We start from the raw sequence: 21,243 nt of genomic DNA, 5'->3' as shown, positions 1-21,243 counted from the left end.
ATTACGTGTGTGCGGGATGGGTCTGTAGCCTGTTATGTTCTCATGAATGGAGGCATATTTGTCTTTGAAGCCGTCTGGATGTTATTAGGAATCTAGACCGGTCATGTTTAAATGTCTGCTCCACACGGCCTCCTTAGAGGGAGCAGCTCCAGACCACAGGAATCCTCTCCGCAGGCGCAGGCATGATTTTGTTAGTGTTTTTTTTAGCTTCTGTGTGGTACGCATGTATTTAGTGCACCCCCTCTCCACTTATAAGATGGCTGTAATGTCCATCAAATGGCTCAATATATACACGAATACCGGTTGTTCTGGTGAGATGCATTTGGAAAGTGATATGATTGTCTTACTACAGCAAAGTAAAAGAAAATGTACACAAGGATCGCCAGTGATGATTTCTGTAAAGTTATAAAGTATAGTTTTCTTCTTAGAAAGCGCCTCGAGTAACGCTCTCCCCTTCTTACAGGTTTCCTCATGTCCGTGAAGAATCTCGCGTCGCTTTGCGGCTCTCCGCCATCGGTGTGGTCAGTCGCTGCGATTCCGAACCCGTGATTCTCTCCGACCGTAGTGCCGGACGTCATGAGCATTGTAATCCCTCTGGGAGTCACCACACCAGATACATCCTACTCAGACATGGCCGCTGGATCAGAGTAAGTCTACTTCTGTCTAATCGTAATCCCGTTAATTGATAGGATATAATTAAAGGAGCTATCGGGCGCAGCCAGAATCATGAGCATAAGGCGCTGCAGCAAAACGCCGAGGGATCCGCTGCACAGACCTGGTAACGACTCCCCACGAAGGATAACATGACGCCTACCTCAGATGTCGCGTGCTCCTCGAGAGCGTCACTGATGGACGACTTCTTGCAATGACCCAGTTTCTCCGAATGTAAAATAATAAATTCATTTTAAGATGCAAACACGTTACCATGTAAAAAATGAGAGCTGCCATTTAGTTTGCAAGTATTGGACGCCAGTTTCAAAGTCCCCGGGGGGGTATCTCTTGGCTGATCAATATAGACAGGACTGTGAAGATTGGGCCAAAAGGCACATTATTTAGAGAGGAGAGAATCATATTTTTGGTCAGGGATGTTTTGATAGTTGAAGGATTGTGTAATAGGTTGTCTGTCAGAATGCTTTTTTTTTTTTTGTATTTCCTCATTTCTAAGAATTGATTTTCTGCTGGGGGGTTATTGCCATTCCCCATAGAGTAAGGCTGTGTCTGGGATGTGATGCATCTTGTGGTCCTAGAGCACCACCTACTGGCGCGCTTAAGTACCGTATATACCTTGGGCTGTACAATATAGTGCGGTCCCACTACAGACCATGATTTCAGGGCTGATTAGGGGGTCTGCTGAACTGGTCTCGACAGCCTCACCTATGAGTTTGGATCAGACACCCGCTGGCAGTCCACAAATTATTCTCCCTATTTAGAGTGTAATATACGGACATCTGAATTCGACCGTAGTCTGACGTTTTGCAGCTGCTGCCACAAACTGTCACTTTCAGTACAATGTCAGAAAGAATTGGCAACCAATATGGCGGCTGCTGCTCTTGTCACTTTGGCATCTGCCACTGGCTAGAAGTAAGTAAAGAAAACTCCTTTCTTTGACAAACGCATGGACGTCTGATACTTTGATGTAAGGCAATGCCTGAAAACTTGGGATCTTTGGTCTGCAACATTTGTAGGACAGCAGCGATTGTATTAAGATGGGTAAATATGTCCCTTGGAGTGGAAACGCTGGGGGCTTTAATGGACTTTTTTTTTGGCTCAGGAGGGCAAGAAATATGCAAAAGTCAGTTACACTATTTGGTGGAGTTTTTTTTTTTAATTGCCTTCATTGCTCTTCCTTAGCCCTGAATCAGTTGAAGCCAGCCCAGCAGTTACCGGAAAGTCCATCTATGCAACCCACAATTACCCAGGCAGCCTGAGCCACGGATATCGAGGTCTGCCGTACGCAGTAAGTACCCGACGATACGTTTCACTATGAGACTGGTCGTCCATTTACTAAAAAAAAAACTGCTTTCCTAAAACCTCTTCAACCTGATGTCACATCTCCAGCACAGAGCGATGACTGTGACTGGAAGAATCCAGCTGCATAGACCCTGAATATATAAAAGTGTGGACCTGTAATAAGAAAAAAAAGCATAAACTTAAAGATGCCATAGAATAATGTAAATGAGAAAGGATTGCACCTGAAAACTCTCTGCCCCTGCTTGTTTGTACCTGTGCCCGCAGCGTCCATGGCAGGCCTAATGTTGATGATGAAACCGCTGGGTGGATACCCAGTACCTGTCCCCTCTTCAGTCCGAATCCCACACATGCTCAGTGATTGCCGCAGAGACCCCTATGTAAGTAAATGACACTGGTAGCCATCGCCTCTGCTCCCATCTACCATGTAAGTGAAAATATGAGATGCTCCAGCAATATGGATTTAATACGAGACCCTGGTGCAGAGCCAAGAAGATGCTCAACTGCTAATGTGTAAATGGATCCGAATCCAGAAGATATTTAATGTCCCCACCACACCCCTAAAACCTGTCTGGATGTTACTCACAGCTAGCAAATAATGTGTAATGATAAACTAAAATTATGGGCTTTTATGGGTTGTTCCCTTTTTTTTTTGGTACTGCGCTTCCAGTTGAAATGAACACTAAGTGGTAAATCGATAAATCCCTATTTACTTCTGTTTTATTTTTTTTATTTGCAGCCATTTTGCACAATTATTGCCGTTTCTGATGCAATGTTAAGAGCCTCCTGTCCTCAGAGCCTTGTGTAATTATTCTGTAGGAATCCCTCTCTGCCTTCGTGTAAAGGCGTTGTCTGGCTCCGCTCGCTTCCACATTAAAACATGATAATGTTGTGTGGACCTATCATACCTCTGTGCCATCCATAAGATCGGGGGGCACGCATCCTGGCATGACTGTATAGATGCGGAGGCATAGGTGCCGCTTGCCTCCAGCAGATCATGACCTATTCCAGAGCAATCAGACTCCTGCAGTCCATTAATTCTCTGGACAAAAGAGGATCAGTCGCTCTCTGGATTTGGGCTTCTGGTCCTCCTCCATATAACTGATAACTCCTGTCATTTATCATTTGTGTATGAGCAACTTTAGGGTTCCGTTTTCACCGTTGGTTTTGATGCTCGGCCATCAAATCATTTTTAAAACTTTCATAGAACAACTTCTGAATAGTAAGTAAAAGGTTACTGCACCTCCAGATAATGCGTCCCCGTGTCCCCTCGCTTATTGCTGCAGCCCCAGCACCTCACATACTCTGCATTAATTGCCTCGGAGGCTTGATATTTGTAGATCATATTGGTTGAAGGCGTCTGTGATAAAAAAAATTTCTTACGTCACGATCTTGCTATGATTTTTTTTCCAGTGCAGTAAATCTATTTCTAGTTGGTATAGCATAATTATAAACCAATATGATTACATTAAAGTAAAAGATTGCCCTTTGTAAAGATGAAAAATATGGAACTAAAAAATAAAGTAAAAAAGTTAAAAAAATATAATTAAAAATTTAAAGTATATATATTTAAGTCATCCCCTCATTTTCCACCAATTAAAAAAAAATACAAAAAAATACACATTTGATTTTGCTATTCATCTGATCTATCAAATGAACTAACCTTTACAATAGCGTAAAAGTCTTAATGAGGAAAGAAAAAAATCAAAACTGCAGAATTGCTGTTTTTCAGTCACCAATCCACCCTTATATACAGCGATCAAAATGTCAGGCGTGCCCCAAATTGGCATAAATGAAGCAGTTGGCTTGCCACACAAAGAAAGCAGGACCTCGCACTGCTCAATTGATGGAAAAATAAAAATGTCGTGTCTCAGAAAATGGCAACAGAAATAGAAATAAAAAAAAGAAAAGGAAAAAAAAGTGGTTTGCACAAAAAAAAAAAAAAAAAAAATCTATGTGAATTGTGTATCCCTGTAATTCCACTGCCTCACACAGCTCGATTGGCAGAAAATAAAAATGTTGTGAATATATATGAAAATGGCGACCGAAGCCAAAAAGATTGTTTGTGTTTCTCTGGGGGAAAAAAATAATCAATGCAAATTTGGTGTCTCTGTGATCAATTAATTTAGTATCCCTGTAATTAAATTAATGAATTGTATTGTTCTGGAGAATCTCGTTGCCAGGTGATTTTGTGCCACATAATGAAATTATGCAAAAACAAAAAATGAGGAGTTGGATTTTTCCCCCCCACAATGTCACTGCGCTTGAATTTTTATTCATTGGTTTAAAGTAGAGTGAAAGTGCAAAGTGAATGACTGCGTTCACATCTGTAACTTGTCCCGCAAGAAAATAAGCCTTCGTACAGTTATTTCGACTGAAGAATAAAAAAAAGTTATGGTTCTTGGAAGAAGGAGAGGAAAAAAACACAAAGTGCAAAAAATTAAAAATTTGCAAAGTGATTTAAGGGAATAAAGTTTTTTCCTCAGGACTTTGATAATGATGGCCTACATTTAGGATAGGCCATTGGTATTCGATTGGTGGACACTGGCTCCTGCACCGTTCGGTAGACTGAAGTTCCCTTTTGACCTCTACCCCATAAGGGTGATTGCAGACTCTGCTCCTTCGTGCAGAAGTCATAAGCAGATTTATAAAATACTAGGATGTTTCAATTGTGTTGGAAAAGGGAGCCTATCCGTCTATTTTCATTTTTTACATTGTAAACTTTTGGGTTAAACTCCAGTCGCCCACTTTACAGGATCACAATTACGGAGCTCCTCCGCCACCAACGCCTCCCGCCTCCCCACCTGTCCAAGCTATAATCCCACGCGCAGAACTCAATGGCGTCCACTCACCTGAAGAGGAGAATACTGGAGACAGCGATACTTCTTCTGAGGGAGAGCGGGTCCACAGCTGGTGCCACTGCAATAACTCTGCTGACGGGTTTCTTGCAAAATGCGAGAAATGCAGGTAAGTCGTCATCTTATTACTTTTCTACAGCAAATTGTTTGAAGTGCACTAACCCATTTTCGGTCTTCCCATCACAGGGGTGTAAATAGAGGAAAAGTTATTCAGCTCAATCGTCGGAAGCAGGACAATGTCTCGGGTAAGTCTGCCAGTAGCAGACCGGATCGTTTCCATCTCCAGCCCCCAACCCTAGGTGCGCTTGCTGATCAGTCACTTCAGCAATCCGTATACAGCCACGTGGCTCTTAGGATTAGGATAACTGCAGTCAGTACAGGCTTTGGGGTCTGAACATGGACCTTATGATCTTTGCAGTCAGGAAATGGACTTTTTTGTTTACTTCTAATGGCTGAAAACTGTAGCTCATTGCAAAGCTTTTGTCCTAAATCGTCTCTAGGTGCAAAACCTAGGAATCGATTCCAGAGTATATTACGAAGGTGCTTCGTCAGCCTGTAACTTGTTTTTTGCAAATATTTTCTCCCATATAGGGGGTGAGAGCAGCGCTACTGAAAGTTGGGATGAGGAGCTTTCTCCATCCACAGTCCTTTATACGGCCACCCAGCACACGCCAACAAGCATCACTCTCACAGTCAACAGAGTTCGACGAAGTAAACCAAAAAAGAGGAAGAAAAATACAGAAAAAGCTCGAAATACTCCTAAAACCAAAAAAATTAAGGTAAGCCAACAAAAAAAATAGCTGACAGCTGATCAGAGGGGTGCCATCTGTTGGACCCCCCACTGATTGGATTTGTGTGACCTATCCTAAGGGTACCGTCACACTGAAACAACGCTGCAGCGATACGACAACGATGCCGATCGCTGCAGCGTCGTTGTTTCGTCGCTGTGTGGTCGCTGGAGAGCTGTCACACAGACAGCTCTCCAGCGACCAACGATCCCGAAGTCCCCGGGTAACCAGGGCAAACATCTGGTTACTAAGCGCAGGGCCGCGCTTAGTAACCCGATGTTTACCCTGGTTACCAGCGTAAACGTAAAAAAAACAAACACTACATCCTTACATTCCGTGTCTGTCCTCCGGCGCTGTGCTTTCCTCTGCACTGTCAGCGCCGGTCAGCCGTAAAGCAGAGCGGTGATGTCACCGCTGTGCTTTCCGGCTGGCCGGCGCTCACAGCCAGTGCAGAGAAGCACAGCGCCGGAGGACAGACACGGAAGGTAAGTATGTAGTGTTTGTTTTTTTACGTTTACGCTGGTAACCAGGGTAAACATCGGGTTACTAAGCGCGGCCCTGCGCTTAGTAACCCGATGTTTACCCTGGTTACCAGTGAAGACATCGCTGAATCGGCATCACACACGCCGATTCAGCGATGTCAGCGGGAGATCCAGCGACGAAAGAAAGTTTCAAACAATCTGCTACGACGTACGATTCTCAGCGGGGTCCCTGATCGCAGTAGCGTGTCAGACACAGCGAGATCATAACGATATCGCTGGAACGTCACGGATCGTTCCGTCTTAGCGATCAAAGTGCCACTGTGTGCCAGTACCTTAATGATCGCTAATAATGATTGTAGTCCTGAACAACCCCTTTAAGTTTGCCATAAACATGATTTTTTTTTTTTTACACATGTGCCCCTGATGATTTTAATTGCATTCGCTAACCCTTAGAGCTAAACTCAAGCTGATATATGTACCCGGAGTGTAGGCTACACAAATCCATAGGTCTCCATTCAACTGGCAAAGGCCAAGCAAGTGTCTTTTTAGGATGGTGGATTTCAGTATTCCCTATTCTCAGCTGTCTGGGTTCGGGTAGTGTGCTTTGCTCTTCAGTACAGAAGCCTCCTGCAGAAAAGTGGAAACTGTGTGTTTTTTAACATCTTCGCCTATGGGCAACATACAGGTCCTTCTCAAAAAATTAGCATATAGTGTTAAATTTCATTATTTACCATAATGTAATGATTACAATTAAACTTTCATATATTATAGATTCATTATCCACCAACTGAAATTTGTCAGGTCTTTTATTGTTTTAATACTGATGATTTTGGCATACAACTCCTGATAACCCAAAAACCTGTCTCAATAAATTAGCATATTTCACCCATCCAATCAAATAAAAGTGTTTTTTAATAACAAACAAAAAAACCATCAAATAATAATGTTCAGTTATGCACTCAATACTTGGTCGGGAATCCTTTGGCAGAAATGACTGCTTCAATGCGGCGTGGCATGGAGGCAATCAGCCTGTGACACTGCTGAGATGTTATGGAGGCCCAGGATGCTTCAATAGCGGCCTTAAGCTCATCCAGAGTGTTGGGTCTTGCGTCTCTCTACTTTCTCTTCACAATATCCCACAGATTCTCTATGGGGTTCAGGTCAGGAGAGTTGGCAGGCCAATTGAGCACAGTAATACCATGGTCAGTAAACCATTTACCAGTGGTTTTGGCACTGTGAGCAGGTGCCAGGTCGTGCTGAAAAATGAAATCTTCATCTCCATAAAGCATTTCAGCCGATGGAAGCATGAAGTGCTCCAAAATCTCCTGATAGCTAGCTGCATTGACCCTGCCCTTGATGAAACACAGTGGACCAACACCAGCAGCTGATATGGCACCCCACACCATCACTGACTGTGGGTACTTGACACTGGACTTCAGGCATTTTGGCATTTCCTTCTCCCCAGTCTTCCTCCAGACTCTGGCACCTTGATTTCCGAATGACATGCAAAATTTGCTTTCATCAGAAAAAAGTACTTGGGACCACTTAGCAACAGTCCAGTGCTGCTTCTCTGTAGCCCAGGTCAGGCGCCTCTGCCGCTGTTTATGGTTCAAAAGTGGCTTTACCTGGGGAATGCGGCACCTGTAGCCCATTTCCTGCACACGCCTGTGCACGGTGGCTCTGGATGTTTCCACACCAGACTCAGTCCACTGCTTCCTCAGGTTCCCCAAGGTCTGGAATCGGTCCTTCTCCACAATCTTCCTCAGGGTCCGGTCTCCTCTTCTCGTTGTACAGCGTTTTCTGCCACATTGTTTCCTTCCAACAGACTTACCATTGAGGTGCCTTGATACAGCACTCTGGGAACAGCCTATTTGTTGAGAAATTTCTTTCTGGGTCTTACCCTCTTGCTTGAGGGTGTCAATGATGGCCTTCTTGACATCTGTCAGGTCGCTAGTCTTACCCATGATGGGGGTTTTGAGTAATGAACCAGGCAGGGAGTTTATAAAAGCCTCAGGTATCTTTTGCATGTGTTTAGAGTTAATTAGTTGATTCAGAAGATTAGGGTAATAGGTCGTTTAGAGAACCTTTTCTTGATATGCTAATTTATTGAGACAGGTTTTTTGGGTTATCAGGAGTTGTATGCCAAAATCATCAGTATTAAAACAATAAAAGACCTGACAAATTTCAGTTGGTGGATAATGAATCTATAATATATGAAAGTTTAATTGTAATCATTACATTATGGTAAATAATGAAATTTAACACTATATGCTAATTTTTTGAGAAGGACCTGTATTCCTCAAGGATTTGCACTGACCTTGATTTTTCAGCAGCGAGCAGCAGGGCTCTGCAAAAGATGTAATATTAATACGTAATTTTATTTCTAATTATTAATATGTTCTCTAACTGTTTCAGGCTTTTCGGGAAGGTTCCCGCAAGTCTTTACGAATGAAGGTGAGTCAACCAGAAAAATGGAGATGCACACTTTGTAGGCTTCTGTATACAGTGATGTTTTCTGATAGTTTTTGAAGTTTTAGTTTTGCATTTGGATACTTGCATCTAATCCTACGTATGAGTCACATTACAGACACCAGCCGAGCCTCACAGACTCCTTTGACTAATATGGGAGTCCTTTGGGATTCCATTATTGTCTGATATTTAACTGCACAAGGCAGAATGCCGCTCTGTTTGTTTCCAGCTTTATTTGAAGGAATCTGCGAAGGAGGCTCTGAACGCAAATGTGACTGAAACTAGCACACACCTGATGAGGAAGACCCCTCCATAGACCCCACAGTATGCATCACATAAACAGATGATGAGTCTCATGCTTTGGGGGATGTATCATCAGAAAATGACTTATTTTAAATCAGGTTCTTGTGTTACATGCGTTTGTTTAAAAAAAAATCATTAAGTTTAATTAAAATGATTAAACTTGCAATTTTCACACTGCACACTAGGGCTTTTTAGACTCCTGCTTCTGGTCCTTTCAGAGTTTACAGCAGTCTCCTTATCTTTACAGGCAGGGTTACAGTAACAGGTAACACTGCTGATGACCCAGAATCCACCAGTCAAAAGTCGCAATGTCACGAATCCCCCTTTCTTCACATGCTCATCTCATTAGGTGCTTCATTACAAAGGATAGGGTCGGAGTCTGCTCATTGCTGTTATTGTATGTGTGAATTTGCTGAAACATGAAGGCAGGCTCAACGGTTCGTGTGAAAATTACAAGATTTCTACTTCTTAGTTTTAATACAGCTTGTGATATGGGAAAAAAACTTTGCCAGGGTGTTTTTAAGACACATTTAGCACAAAAACCTGATTTAAACAATCGTTAGTTTTTGAAAGTTAATGTACGTAGAGAATTAATTTTATCTTACTATATTTATATCTATTTTTCTTTCTTCAGAATTCACCTTCGGATGCTCACACATTGGATGAAAACACCACGGAGGGCTGGGAGAACAGAATCCGGCTGTGGACTGACCAGTATGAGGAGGCTTTTACTAACCAGTATAGTGCAGACATGCAAAACCTTCTGGAGAGACACGTGCGCTCTAACAAAGACCTGGTCGGAAAAGCAGAGCTGCCCGAAACCATCAAGAAGACTGAGCTGTCTTGTAACAACACAGTCGTAGGATCTCAGATGCAGGTATATGCCATTTTGCACTTGTCAAATTTTTTACGTACCGTGTTACCATTTTTTTTTCAATATGCTAACTTTTAGACATGCACTTAAAGACTCATTCAAACGTCCGTACCAATCGGCCAGAGCACAGACTGTTAATGCACGGACTGGCCGCGGCTCTCTCGACTCGAGCGTGACTGCTTCATTTAATTCTATGCAGCTGTCACACTGGTCAGGAGACCTATGGCCAGTCCCTGCATTGTGGTCTGGTCACAGATGTTTGAACGAGGCTTAAAGGGGGTTACCCCCCTCTAATACATTTAAAGGGAACCTGTCACCCCGAAAATCGCGGGTGAGGTAATCCCACTGGCATCAGGGGCTTATCTGCAGCATTCTGTAATGCTGTAGATAAGCCCCCGATGTTACCTGAAAAAGGAGAAAAAGACGTTAGATTATACTCACCCAGGGGCGGTCCCGCTGCTGGTCAGGTCGGATGGGCGTCTCCGGTCCGCTGCGGCGCCTCCTATCTTCTTTCCATGACGTCCTCTTCTGATCTTCAGCCACGGCTCCGGCGCAGGCGTACTTTGCTCTGCCCTGTTGAGGGCAGACAAAGTACTGCAGTGCGCAGGCACCGGGCCTCTGACCTTTCCGGCGCCTGCGCACTGCAGTACTATCCTCTGCCCTCAAGAGGGCAGAGCAAAGTACGCCTGCGCCGGAGCCGTGGCTGAAGATCAGGAGAGGACGTCATGGAAAGAAGATAGGAGGCGCCGGAGCGGACTGGAGACGCCCATCCGACCTGACCAGCAGCGGGACCGCCCCTGGGTGAGTATAATCTAACGTCTTTTTCTCCTTTTTCAGGTAACATCGGGGGCTTATCTACAGCATTACAGAATGCTGCAGATAAGCCCCTGATGCCGGTGGGATTACCTCACCCGCGATTTTCGGGGTGACAGGTTCCCTTTAAGGCACATCCATTAATGGTAGTAGAATTCAGAGCTCACCTATGGCATTCGCATCTGTCTCGCAAACCTGTCTGTAAAGATCTTGTCGAGTTACCTGGCCATTTATCTAAGAATTCCCAGCACCTCCCTTCTAAACGCAGCGTGTGTTGGGGTGCTCCATTCTCAAGATAGATGTGGATCCTATCAGTTGGTTGCAGGTGTACTCGGGCACGTAAAAGCTTTACATTTGGGATCAGTGAGTGTCTTGATTGCCAGACCGTCACCGATCTGCAAGTTAACACCTATCCTCTGGTTGAATTTTATCCTTCAACACATATCCAAAGGATAGGTGATTACTTGCTGATCATTTAAAGTATGACCCCCACCGATCCTAGGGGAAGGGACTGTGAAATGCCCCATTAACACCACATTAGTTGCATGTGGACTACCATTAAAAGCAGAAAAGTGCACTGTGCTCTGCTAGCCCCCCAGCATTTGTATACGTGATGAGTTTTAGTAATGGGACAAAACCAGGCGACATCATAATTTTACTAAAGAGTCAATGAATCTCTATTTGGAAACAGTGTTGTGATCCTTGGGGTCATTCCAGCCAATCTGCACCGTTTTTTTTCCCCTCATAAGGAAACATTGATGTTTTTTGTAAATCGCATTAAAAGAATTTTACTCCCGACTTGAGGTCAAGTCTATCTTGGCCTACAGAGTTTACGTACCCTTCAGAGTTATTTAGACAAGTGCTTTGTATCTACCGTATATTTTCTGGTACCTGCTCTTTGTACAACAGTACATAGGAAAGCTGATAAATATCTTATTTCCAAAATGAAGAAAAAACAGAAGTGCACTCACCGGTCCTGAAAAACACCAATCCTTTATTTAGAACATGTGCAGGTGACAACAGGGAGAGCGTGGACAGAAAGGACGACGACCGTTTCGTGCTGCCGCGCTTCTATGGGTCATCAGGACCCGTAGGGCCGTTTCGTGCTGCCGCGCTTCTACGGGTCATCAGGACCCGTAGGGCCGTTTCGTGCTTCTACGGGTCATCAGGACCCGTAGGGCCGTTTCGTGTTGCTGCGCTTCTACGGGTCATGTGCAGGTGACAACAGGGAGCCTGATGACCCGTAGAAGCGTGGCAGCACGAAACGGCCGTCGTCCTTTCTGTCCACGTTCTCCCTGTTGTCACGTGCACATGTTCTAAATAAAGGATTGGTGTTTTTCAGGACCGGTGAGTGCACTTCTGTTTTTCTTCATTTTGGACTTATACATTACTGAAACCCGAGTGTCCTTTTACCAGGCGTATACGGCACAGCAGCGACAAGTAGCTGTGGAGATTTTGGGTTTTCAAACAGTAGTGGTGCCGTGTTATCTTGTCTTCATTTTTCAAAATGTCTTATTTCAGTTTCACCTGGGGAGGGTGGCACGTGTGCAGAAACATCGTAAAATCCTGCGTGCCTCCAAGGACTTGCCAGTAAACACTCTTGTGATTGAATACCGGGGCAAAGTTATGTTACGGCAGCAGTTTGAGGTCAATGGACACTTTTTCAAAAAGTAAGTAGATAATAAACGGTTGGAAGTTCTTGTATAGGACGGCTGCCTTACTTTATGCAATTTTAATTTATGTATTGAAAAACTGTAAAGTAAACCTGAGTTTAAGAACACTGACCGTACTAATGAGCGTGAGTCCCATTTTTTCTCATGACTGTATTTAACTATACCTTTCATTGGATTTTTTTTGTCTACAACAGACCGTATCCCTTTGTGCTGTTTTACTCCAAGTTTAATGGTTTGGAAATGTGCGTGGATGCTCGGACTTTCGGTAACGATGCCAGATTTATCAGACGTTCCTGTACACCCAATGCTGAGGTAAGAGGCAGCTCAAATGATACCACCTTCGTTTGTCTAGCAGTTGTTTCCGAACTCGTGGGCTTGCTAAAAGCTGAAGCCGTGCACATGCGCTGGCTCTTAGCCGAGCTCTCGCTTGGCTGACATTCATGTCCCTCATATGTATGAACGCTTGGCATGTGCTTACCATAACTTCTGAAAATCCACTTATCTGGAATGAAGGCTCAAGCAGAGTCCCCCTAATAGTTTCTCACTCTTCTTATTCCAGGTCCGGCACGTGATTGCGGATGGGATGGTTCACCTGTGCATTTATGCCATCGCTGCTATTGCAAAAGATACCGAGGTCACCATTGCCTTTGACTTTGAGTACAGTAACTGGTAAGTGTTTTCAATCCTCATTTTACAACAGCAGGTGTCACTTATTAGACTTCAGTTAATGCTGCATTCACACATCTGTATATCACGATCCGAGCACAGATTCTTTGGCTGAACTTGACAGACTCATAGGCATATGTAAAGCTATCAAGTTCAAGTCAGTAGACCCATATATGGACCGTACTTGGTCCGTGATGCACTGATGTGTGAATGCGGTATTAATGTATATGTTAAACATGCTATATGGAAAAGTATTGACACATTTTGTTCACTGAATTCAGGTTTTACTTTCAATCACGTTGCCCCCTGTGCGTAACATCCAGCCCTGTTGTCCCCCCCCCCCCCCCCATGTGTGACATCTGCCTCTGTTGCCCCCCTCCCATGCATAACATCCTGTTGCCCCCTTTCCCCCCCCCCCATGCAAAAAAATCCACCCCCCAACCATGCCATCTTTATTACCATGTGACGGCCAGTGGTGCAGTGCTCACTGACACCACCATGGTCCTGTAATAGGAGCCACTTGGATAACAAGTCCGTTCATGACATTTCTTCCTCTTGAATCTTCCCCCATCACCTGTGAGTGATATTATTGAGAAGTGGAAGGAGCCGCAGCAACTCAGCCACGAAATGGAGACCCCGTAAAATTAAAGTGGGGGCCGAGAGCTGAGGAGCAGAGGGCACAGAATAGTCACCACCGCTCTGCTGACCCCGTAACTGCAGAGTCCAGAACGCCTCTGGTATAACATCAGCACAGACACGGCGCCCTCGTTGGTAGCTTCCTGTACATCACCAAGCACAATGCTGAGCGTCAGATGGAGTGGTGTAAAACAGATCTAACTTGTACAGAAATTAGATACTGCAGAAAGTTAAGAGTTTGCCACTTTTTAGCTGACTTGTATGCACAAAGTAACATTATCAGTAATATTTGTGATGAAAAATAGGTGACTTCTTTGATTTGTTAGACCATTAGTTAATTCATATGTCTGCCTTTGCGTATTGTAGCAGTTACAAGGTAGATTGTGCCTGTCACAAAGGCAACCGGAATTGCCCCGTCCAGAAGAGGAATCCTGTCACCGGAGACTTTCCGCCTCCTGCTACCCCTCCACTGTCCATAGGCGCAGAGACGAGGCACCGCAAAGCTCGGAGGAGAGAGTTAGAACAGCAGGGTTTTGTGGTGGATGAAAGCGCTAATAACCAAACCGATGAAGCCGCAGAAGCTCCTGCCACCGATGCCATCACTGGTGGCCATAAGGTAATGTCTGATGACAAGGTGTCCATATGCTTTAATAGCATAAACAGATTGTCTGCTCTAAACATTAGTGAGGCCTCTTGCCCCACATACATTACCTTAGAGTATATATGCCGTGTGAAACCCTTCCCTCGTCTGCTTTGGTTTTGCAGTTTGTGTGCAATAACATAAGTCTAATAAATAAAGCTTTGTTCTCCGCAGACGGAAGTTGACGCGACCGTTGAATGCGAAGGAGCTAAAGAGGAAGAGGTGGAAAAAGTGTCAAGGACGAGAAGGGTTAGTTGTCACCTTCCTGCCCCCTATATTATTAGTGTATAAAACAAATTATACTGCGTTAGTGTGCTCAGTAATTGTTTTTTGCAGAATCTTTTAACCCATTGGTGACACTGCTGTACATTTACAGTAGAGGCAGCTTGTTAGTTCTGGGGGTAGAACATGGCGGCTCTGTGGGTTTGTATCTTCTCCCCGAGTTTGCGTGGGTTTCCTTCCCACACTCCAAAGACATACTGATAGGGATTGTAGATTGTGAGCCCCAATGGGAACAGCGATGATATCTGCAAAGCGCTGCAGAATATGCCGACGATATATGTGATTACCATAAAGAAATGGACCTTAAAATGGTACCAAATATAAACTGCAACTCATACCGCAAGAATAATCCCTGATAAAGCTCTGTGGAGTGGGGGGAAAAAGTTACGGTTCTCAAAGTATAGTGATGGAAACGGTGGTTTTTTTTGTTTTGTTTTTTTTTACAGCAAAGTGAGGATCTTAAAAATACAGCCCAAAATACAATATCAAAATTTTTTTTTTTTTTCTTTTCTACCCCATTATGTTGAAAAGTGAATGACACAATTAAAAACTATTAAATACTACAACTTGTACATTAGACAGCGAACCCTTATTATATGGTTATGTCAGCGGAAAGATAAAATACATCTTCAAAGCAGGAGGAAGAAAAAAAAAGAGAAGCATAAGAATGAAATATGTCTTCGTCTTCAAGGGCAGACATGGACTTTGCTGAAGATTGATCATATCCATGCACTAGGAGACGAGGTCTTGTGCTGTCTTATAGGCCCCCATCTGAAGTATGGGAGTCTGTATTACAGGATGTGATGTGAGACTATAGGGCTGGATAGGAGGGTCCTAGGGCATAAATATGGATGGTCTACAGCATGGACAGCGGCCAGTCTGAGAAGATAGAGAACCTGCAATGTATGTAAGAAGGCGATTATTGAGCACACTCCTGCTTTGTAACTGGTGGTACATGTATATTTGCGGGATATTGAGTTTCATTCAATAATGAAGGGTTCCAATCTAGACAACCACTTACCTAATGGGGGACCTGATGGCCAGAATTTCAGTATTTCGGAGCTATATATTTTTTTTTCTTGTAGTCGAGAGATGACAAGAAGTCAGATCTTCCTCTTCACATATCTGAAAGCATTGATCGAAGAAGGCGACGCAAAGATCAACCCGTGGAACAAGCTGCTGTCGAAAGTGAGGCGCCATCTGTTCCCGAAGTCCAAGTGACAGTAGATCCTACATCCCAAACAGATGATCCAGAGCCTGAACCTGAAAGTCCCATGGATGTAGAGCCGGTACCCAACCCTACCCCAGGTGTGAACACGCGGAGATCCTCTCAGGCACTGGTGAGTAAATGCGTTGGGATTTGTGTAAGTGCCTGCCACACTTTCTACCATATTTTACTGCCTTTAATCGTTGGCTGTTGCAATACATAATTTAATAAAGCACACCAATCATTCAGTGGCAGTAATATTGCTCATTGACTTCTTGATCTGATGCATTTGGGGTTTATGGTTTGCCGCGTGAAATTGTGAATTAAACCCATCTATTTTTTTATGACCACTTAAGGTTAGCTGTACATACATACCATTATATTAATCTGTTCTATTTGCTTACCTAGGACGTGAACACAGAGAAACCTGCCCCTAAACCCATACCACCAAAATCCACCAGGCCTCGTCCAAAAAGCCGCATGTCTAGGTACCGCAGTGCCTCAGCACAAAGGTTGAGAAGGCAAAGGCAAGCTGTAGCTCAGCAAGTAGAGCTGGCGCCCCCAGTGCCGGAGGAAGGGATTGCAAGTTCTGCCACAACCGAGCCCGGAAATATAGACAATCTGGGATTAGCGGATGTACAGCAAGGCTCAGAGTCCCCTGCCGTTACCCAGGCAGTGACCCAGCCAACACGGTCTGGCCTTAAATATCATAAAGCTAAAAAGGTTAGTAAAACTTTTATGTTAAAGGGTTATTCCCAAAATAGTAAGACATCCCATATCCACAGAAATAGGGGTAAATTTACTGCTAGCTGAGGTCCGGCCTCAGGGATACCAAAAGCGCGGCTTTAATGGAACTTGAATGGAGTGCAGGGGCTCCTGCTTGACCTCCGCACCATTCATAGTCTATGGGATGTATAGGAGAAGCTGAGTGCTGTGCTAGGTTCCTCCGGCTGCTTAATAGACAATTACTGGAATGGAGGTTGAGCAATCATCTAAGGATAAGGGATAACTGACTATCTTGGGAATAACCCTTTAAAATGCCGTAATTGGAGTTGACCAACATCACCCAGCACATTGAAATTAATCCTATGTCTTTCTTCTCCAGTACCTAGTTACAGAGTGGTTAAATGATAAGGTAGAGAAGCAGGACAGCCCCATTGATCACCCTTTGCGGATTACAACGGATCCCACAGTTTTGGCGACCACCCTTAACATGCTCCCTGGACTATCCCATTCCCCGTCCATCTGCACAGCTCCTAAACACTACATACGCTTTGTGTCTCCATTTATGCCAGAAAGGCGAAGAAGACCTCCAAAGGTGGATGGCACTTATGGATCATGTAAAAAGGTTTGTGCCATTCTTTTTTTTTTTTTTTTTCTCTCCAGTTTGCTTTGATCAAGCTACAGGCACTTCCATTAAAACCTGCTTTTTTATTTCTTCAGCGCTGGATTAAACAAGCCATGGATGACGATTTCTCACAGCCCGCGAGCTCCGCTCAGGACACAGCCCAACCTTTATACCAAAGCAACGAGAACTCCACCTCTTCCAGCGATAATAGCAGAACCAATACAGGTAGGAGACTGTGATTATTATTATTATTATTATACATTTTTATAGCGCCATTTATTCCATGGCGCTTTACATGTGAATACGGGGCAAATATAGACAAATACATTAAACATGAGCAGATAACAAGGCACACGAGTACATAAGGAGGGAGGACCCTGCCCGCGAGGGCTCACAGTCTGCAGGGGGTGGGTGAGGATACACTAGGAGAGGGAAGATGATTGTGATGATGATTGTGATGGGAACGTGATTGTGCACACAGAATATCACCTATTAGCAGAGCAATCTGGCACCCGACTGTTATCTAGCCTTTTCTCCCTTTCACAAGTTTTGATTACTTTTTTTTTGCTTTTTGAAGAAATTACAGCTCCTTTTAAAAAATGGAAGATGAAATATGTCCTAGAAGAACATTCGGCGATGTTATCCAGTCCTGTGCCGTATCCTCCCGCACTTCCTAACTCTGTGACGACAGACTCTCTAAGTCCAATGCAGACTACGCCCAGCTCTTCCCTTCACGGCGAAGAAGAATCCCGATACGGATACGGACTTGTGTTCTCTCCCATCCCGTCTCTTGCTGCTAGTCGCTGTAATACTCCACTACAGTTTGAGGTAACGGATGCTACCCTGTCCATTGCTTGCAGATTAACTTGAGCATTTCTCTAAAGAGTTATTCCCATAACTTTGCTGATCCCGAGAACATGCCGGTTACTGCACTTGCTTGGCACCACTCTGTTCATTGTCCATGGAGCTTCGGAGATGCCCAAGTTCTGTACTATACCATCTCTGTCAGTTTTATTCCTTGGCTTCTATTGATAATGGATCATGATCATTATGTCGGTCAAACTATTGATCCAAGTAACACCCTGTTGCCGCTCATCGAGGTCTTCATTTTTTCACAGTGCGCATGTGAACATAGCTCAACCAATGCAGGTTATTTTATTTGCTGCAAATGCCTAGTGGCTAAATGTTTCATTTACTTTGCTTATTGTTAACTTTTTTTTTCTTAAATTTTGATCCTAAATAACAATTTCTATTCTCCTCCTAGAACATATCCTCCCCCGAGAGCTCCCCAGCGCACCGGCCCGAGTCCGTGTCACCCGAGGTACTTAAACTAATTTGTCAATTGCTCACAATGGACGCTGTGGGGGGAAGAAAGGTGGATGAATATGTGTATTATTTTCCATTCATGAGAATGAAAACGAAAACCTCTAACACTCGATCAGCATTGAGCATGAGGTCAAGACACCACTATAGAGAATCAGTGATTTTAATAATATTTTGGCTTTTATCTAACGTTCCCACGTGGGGCTAAAAATATATAAAAATTCTAAAATATGTAGACCAAAAAAAAACCCTTTCCCTTAACGAAGTTATTTATATAAAGAAAAAGCAATGAAGTGCTTTATTTGCATCTAGACATTTGTACCGTCCCCAGCTACAAAAATAGTCACACTAGTTAACCCATACGGTGGAAGAAAGACGGGCACTCATTGCGGGTGGAAGAAATGCAATTCCAGCAGCTACATAGGAAAGGGTTCTTTACAGTAAGAGCAGTCAGACTGGAATACCGACCACATGAGGTGATAATGGCCAACACTATGACAGCTTTTATACAAGGGCTGGATGATTTCCTCGATACACATTACATTGGGGGTTATAGTTAAATTAGTGACAAAATGTATAAATGGAGACCGGTTGTACTTGTTGCACCTAGGTGTTTTTTCAACCTATGCAACCATAAGCCTCCAAATGCCTGCCTCCAAAAAGCTAGGATAAGTGCTAAAATTAGAAATCTGATGTTCCTGGAAACACACAAACGCGTCCAGAAAAAAAAAAAAAGTAATAGTCCTCACTCAACTCTGCTTAGCAGTAAAAGAAAAAAAATGTGGGTCTCGGGATTGGCTGATAGAAGCGAATTATTATTTTTTTTTTATTGGATTTTATCGGATAAAAGTACAAAAAAAAACCACCTAAAAATATATCATACTGACCCCCTAGAATAACGCTAACATAGCACTTATCAGTTGCAAAAATAAAAAATTACCATCTCCCGCAAAATAAGTGTAACACACACTCAGTAAAAATATTTGATTTGCCCACTAAAAGCAAGCCCTCGTAATGGGTACATCATCAAATAAACTGCACTCGTTCTTAATAAAGAGTAATAAAAATAATTGCTAAGTCCTCAAAGCTCAGAATAAGCAAGGCCTTTAGAAGTTAATATAAGATTTGGTCCCCGTTTGTGATTTTCTGTTCATCATGTGCCTCTCATCTTCCAGCCTTGTCTCCGGACGGATGTGGATGTACCAAAGGCCAGTTTCTTGGAGATATCGATGGAGAGTTGCCAGGAACTCCCAACCACCGTCAGTACCGGTCCCGGCGATCTCGCGTCTCAGTCTCCGACCGCGTCTATGCCCTTCAGTGGCACGTCAGAAGCGAGTGTTTTAGGAAAAGGAGGGGAAGGGTCAACGCTGCTAAGAAATTCAGAACAGACTTTCCGGACTGAGTTCAATTTAATGTATGCTTTCTCCCCTTTGAACGCGATGCCACGGGCTGATGGCTCATTACGAGGGTCCCCTCTTGTAGGAGAAAGAAAGCCTTCCCAATCAGACATGTACTGTGGATCTCCGGTGGAGGCTTATTACACCAGGCCTGTTTCTGGACTTATGAAAGAATCCGCACAGGGATCTATGTCTCCTTGTAGTGAAAGGACTTGTGAGGGGGTCAGATCTTCTCCTCAAAATCCGCCTCAAAGGAAAAAGGTAACTGAAATTATTTGTAATTTCCACCCTGAGAAATTTTACTGGATGCTGTATGTGTTTCCAGTCTGTATGGTGAAGCAACTAGGCTACATTCAGACATTACAGCCAAAAATTGCTCACAGCATGCAACTAAAATCGCTTCCACCAGTAATGCCCAGTCGGGAATACCATGATACATCCGTTCACTCCTATGGTCAAAAATGATGAAAAATGTTTTGCTGCTTTAACCCCTTCCCGACCTGTGACACAGCATTTGTGTCATGAGTCGGTGCCAATCCGACCTGTGACGCATATGCTGTGTCACAGAATGATCGCGTTCCTGCAGAAAGGGTGAAAGGGTTAACTCCAATTTCACCCGACCTACAGGAACAGGGGGAGTGGTACTTCAGCCCAGGGGGGGGGGGGGGGTGGCTTTGCCCCCACGTGGCTATGATCGCTCTGATTGGCTGTTGAAAGTGAAACAGCCAATCAGAGCAGTTTGTAATATTTCACAAGTCAAACTGCTGAAATATTACAATCCAGCCATAGCCGATGCTGCAATATCATCAGCCATGGCTGGAGACCCCGATCCGCCACCGACTGACAGCGGCGATCTGCCGTTAGCCCTCCTCTCCCCTCCATCCTGTCTTCCGTCCCCCCGTCCTGTCTTCCGTCCCCCCGTCCTGTCTTCCGTCCCCCCGTCCTGTCTTCCGTCCCCCCGTCCTGTCTTCCGTCCCCCCGTCCTGTCTTCCGTCCCCCCGTCCTGTCTTCCGTCCCCCCGTCCTGTCTTCCGTCCCCCCGTCCTGTCTTCCGTCCCCCCGTCCTGTCTTCCGTCCCCCCGTCCTGTCTTCCGTCCCCCCGTCCTGTCTTCCGTCCCCCCGTCCTGTCTTCCGTCCCCCCGTCCTGTCTCCCGTCCCCCCGTCCTGTCTCCCGTCCCCCCGTCCTGTCTTCCGTCCCCCCGTCCTGTCTTCCGTCCCCCCGTCCTGTCTTCCGTCCCCCCGTCCTGTCTTCCGTCCCCCCGTCCTGTCTTCCGTCCCCCCGTCCTGTCTTCCGTCCCCCCGTCCTGTCTTCCGTCCCCCCGTCCTGTCTTCCGTCCCCCCGTCCTGTCTTCCGTCCCCCCGTCCTGTCTTCCGTCCCCCCGTCCTGTCTTCCGTCCCCCCGTCCTGTCTTCCGTCCCCCCGTCCTGTCTTCCGTCCCCCCGTCCTGTCTTCCGTCCCCCCGTCCTGTCTTCCGTCCCCCCGTCCTGTCTTCCGTCCTCCCGTCCTGTCTTCCGTCC

The 21,243-nt window shown here is 44.7% G+C and overlaps 1 protein-coding gene across 7 annotated transcripts in view; it reads left to right on the top strand.

Moving 5' to 3' along the window:
* SETD5 (SET domain containing 5) overlaps positions 1-21,243 on the top strand; it is a 112,448-nt gene that overhangs the window by 72,951 nt on the left and 18,254 nt on the right. For 5 of the 7 annotated variants that reach the window (XM_069736445.1, XM_069736449.1, XM_069736446.1 and 2 more), the window contains 19 exons: positions 464-647; positions 1,852-1,957; positions 4,709-4,935; positions 5,013-5,071; positions 5,418-5,605; positions 8,512-8,550; positions 9,503-9,745; positions 12,077-12,225; positions 12,423-12,540; positions 12,788-12,897; positions 13,897-14,146; positions 14,345-14,419; positions 15,538-15,792; positions 16,068-16,382; positions 16,765-17,007; positions 17,103-17,232; positions 17,585-17,835; positions 18,272-18,328; positions 19,506-19,988. In XM_069736445.1, the coding sequence (XP_069592546.1) occupies positions 577-647; positions 1,852-1,957; positions 4,709-4,935; positions 5,013-5,071; positions 5,418-5,605; positions 8,512-8,550; positions 9,503-9,745; positions 12,077-12,225; positions 12,423-12,540; positions 12,788-12,897; positions 13,897-14,146; positions 14,345-14,419; positions 15,538-15,792; positions 16,068-16,382; positions 16,765-17,007; positions 17,103-17,232; positions 17,585-17,835; positions 18,272-18,328; positions 19,506-19,988 (3,369 nt within the window). In that variant the 5' untranslated portion in view covers positions 464-576. The remainder of the gene's footprint in view (positions 1-463; positions 648-1,851; positions 1,958-4,708; positions 4,936-5,012; positions 5,072-5,417; positions 5,606-8,511; positions 8,551-9,502; positions 9,746-12,076; positions 12,226-12,422; positions 12,541-12,787; positions 12,898-13,896; positions 14,147-14,344; positions 14,420-15,537; positions 15,793-16,067; positions 16,383-16,764; positions 17,008-17,102; positions 17,233-17,584; positions 17,836-18,271; positions 18,329-19,505; positions 19,989-21,243) is intronic. The other 2 variants (XM_069736451.1, XM_069736450.1) reach the window with 1 other exon arrangement.

This window comes from Ranitomeya imitator, chromosome 8 (assembly GCF_032444005.1).
Source record: "Ranitomeya imitator isolate aRanImi1 chromosome 8, aRanImi1.pri, whole genome shotgun sequence".
Taxonomy (NCBI): Eukaryota; Metazoa; Chordata; class Amphibia; order Anura; family Dendrobatidae; genus Ranitomeya; species Ranitomeya imitator.
Note: the sequence above shows the minus strand (reverse complement) of the source record. Positions and strands in the feature narration are given on the sequence as shown.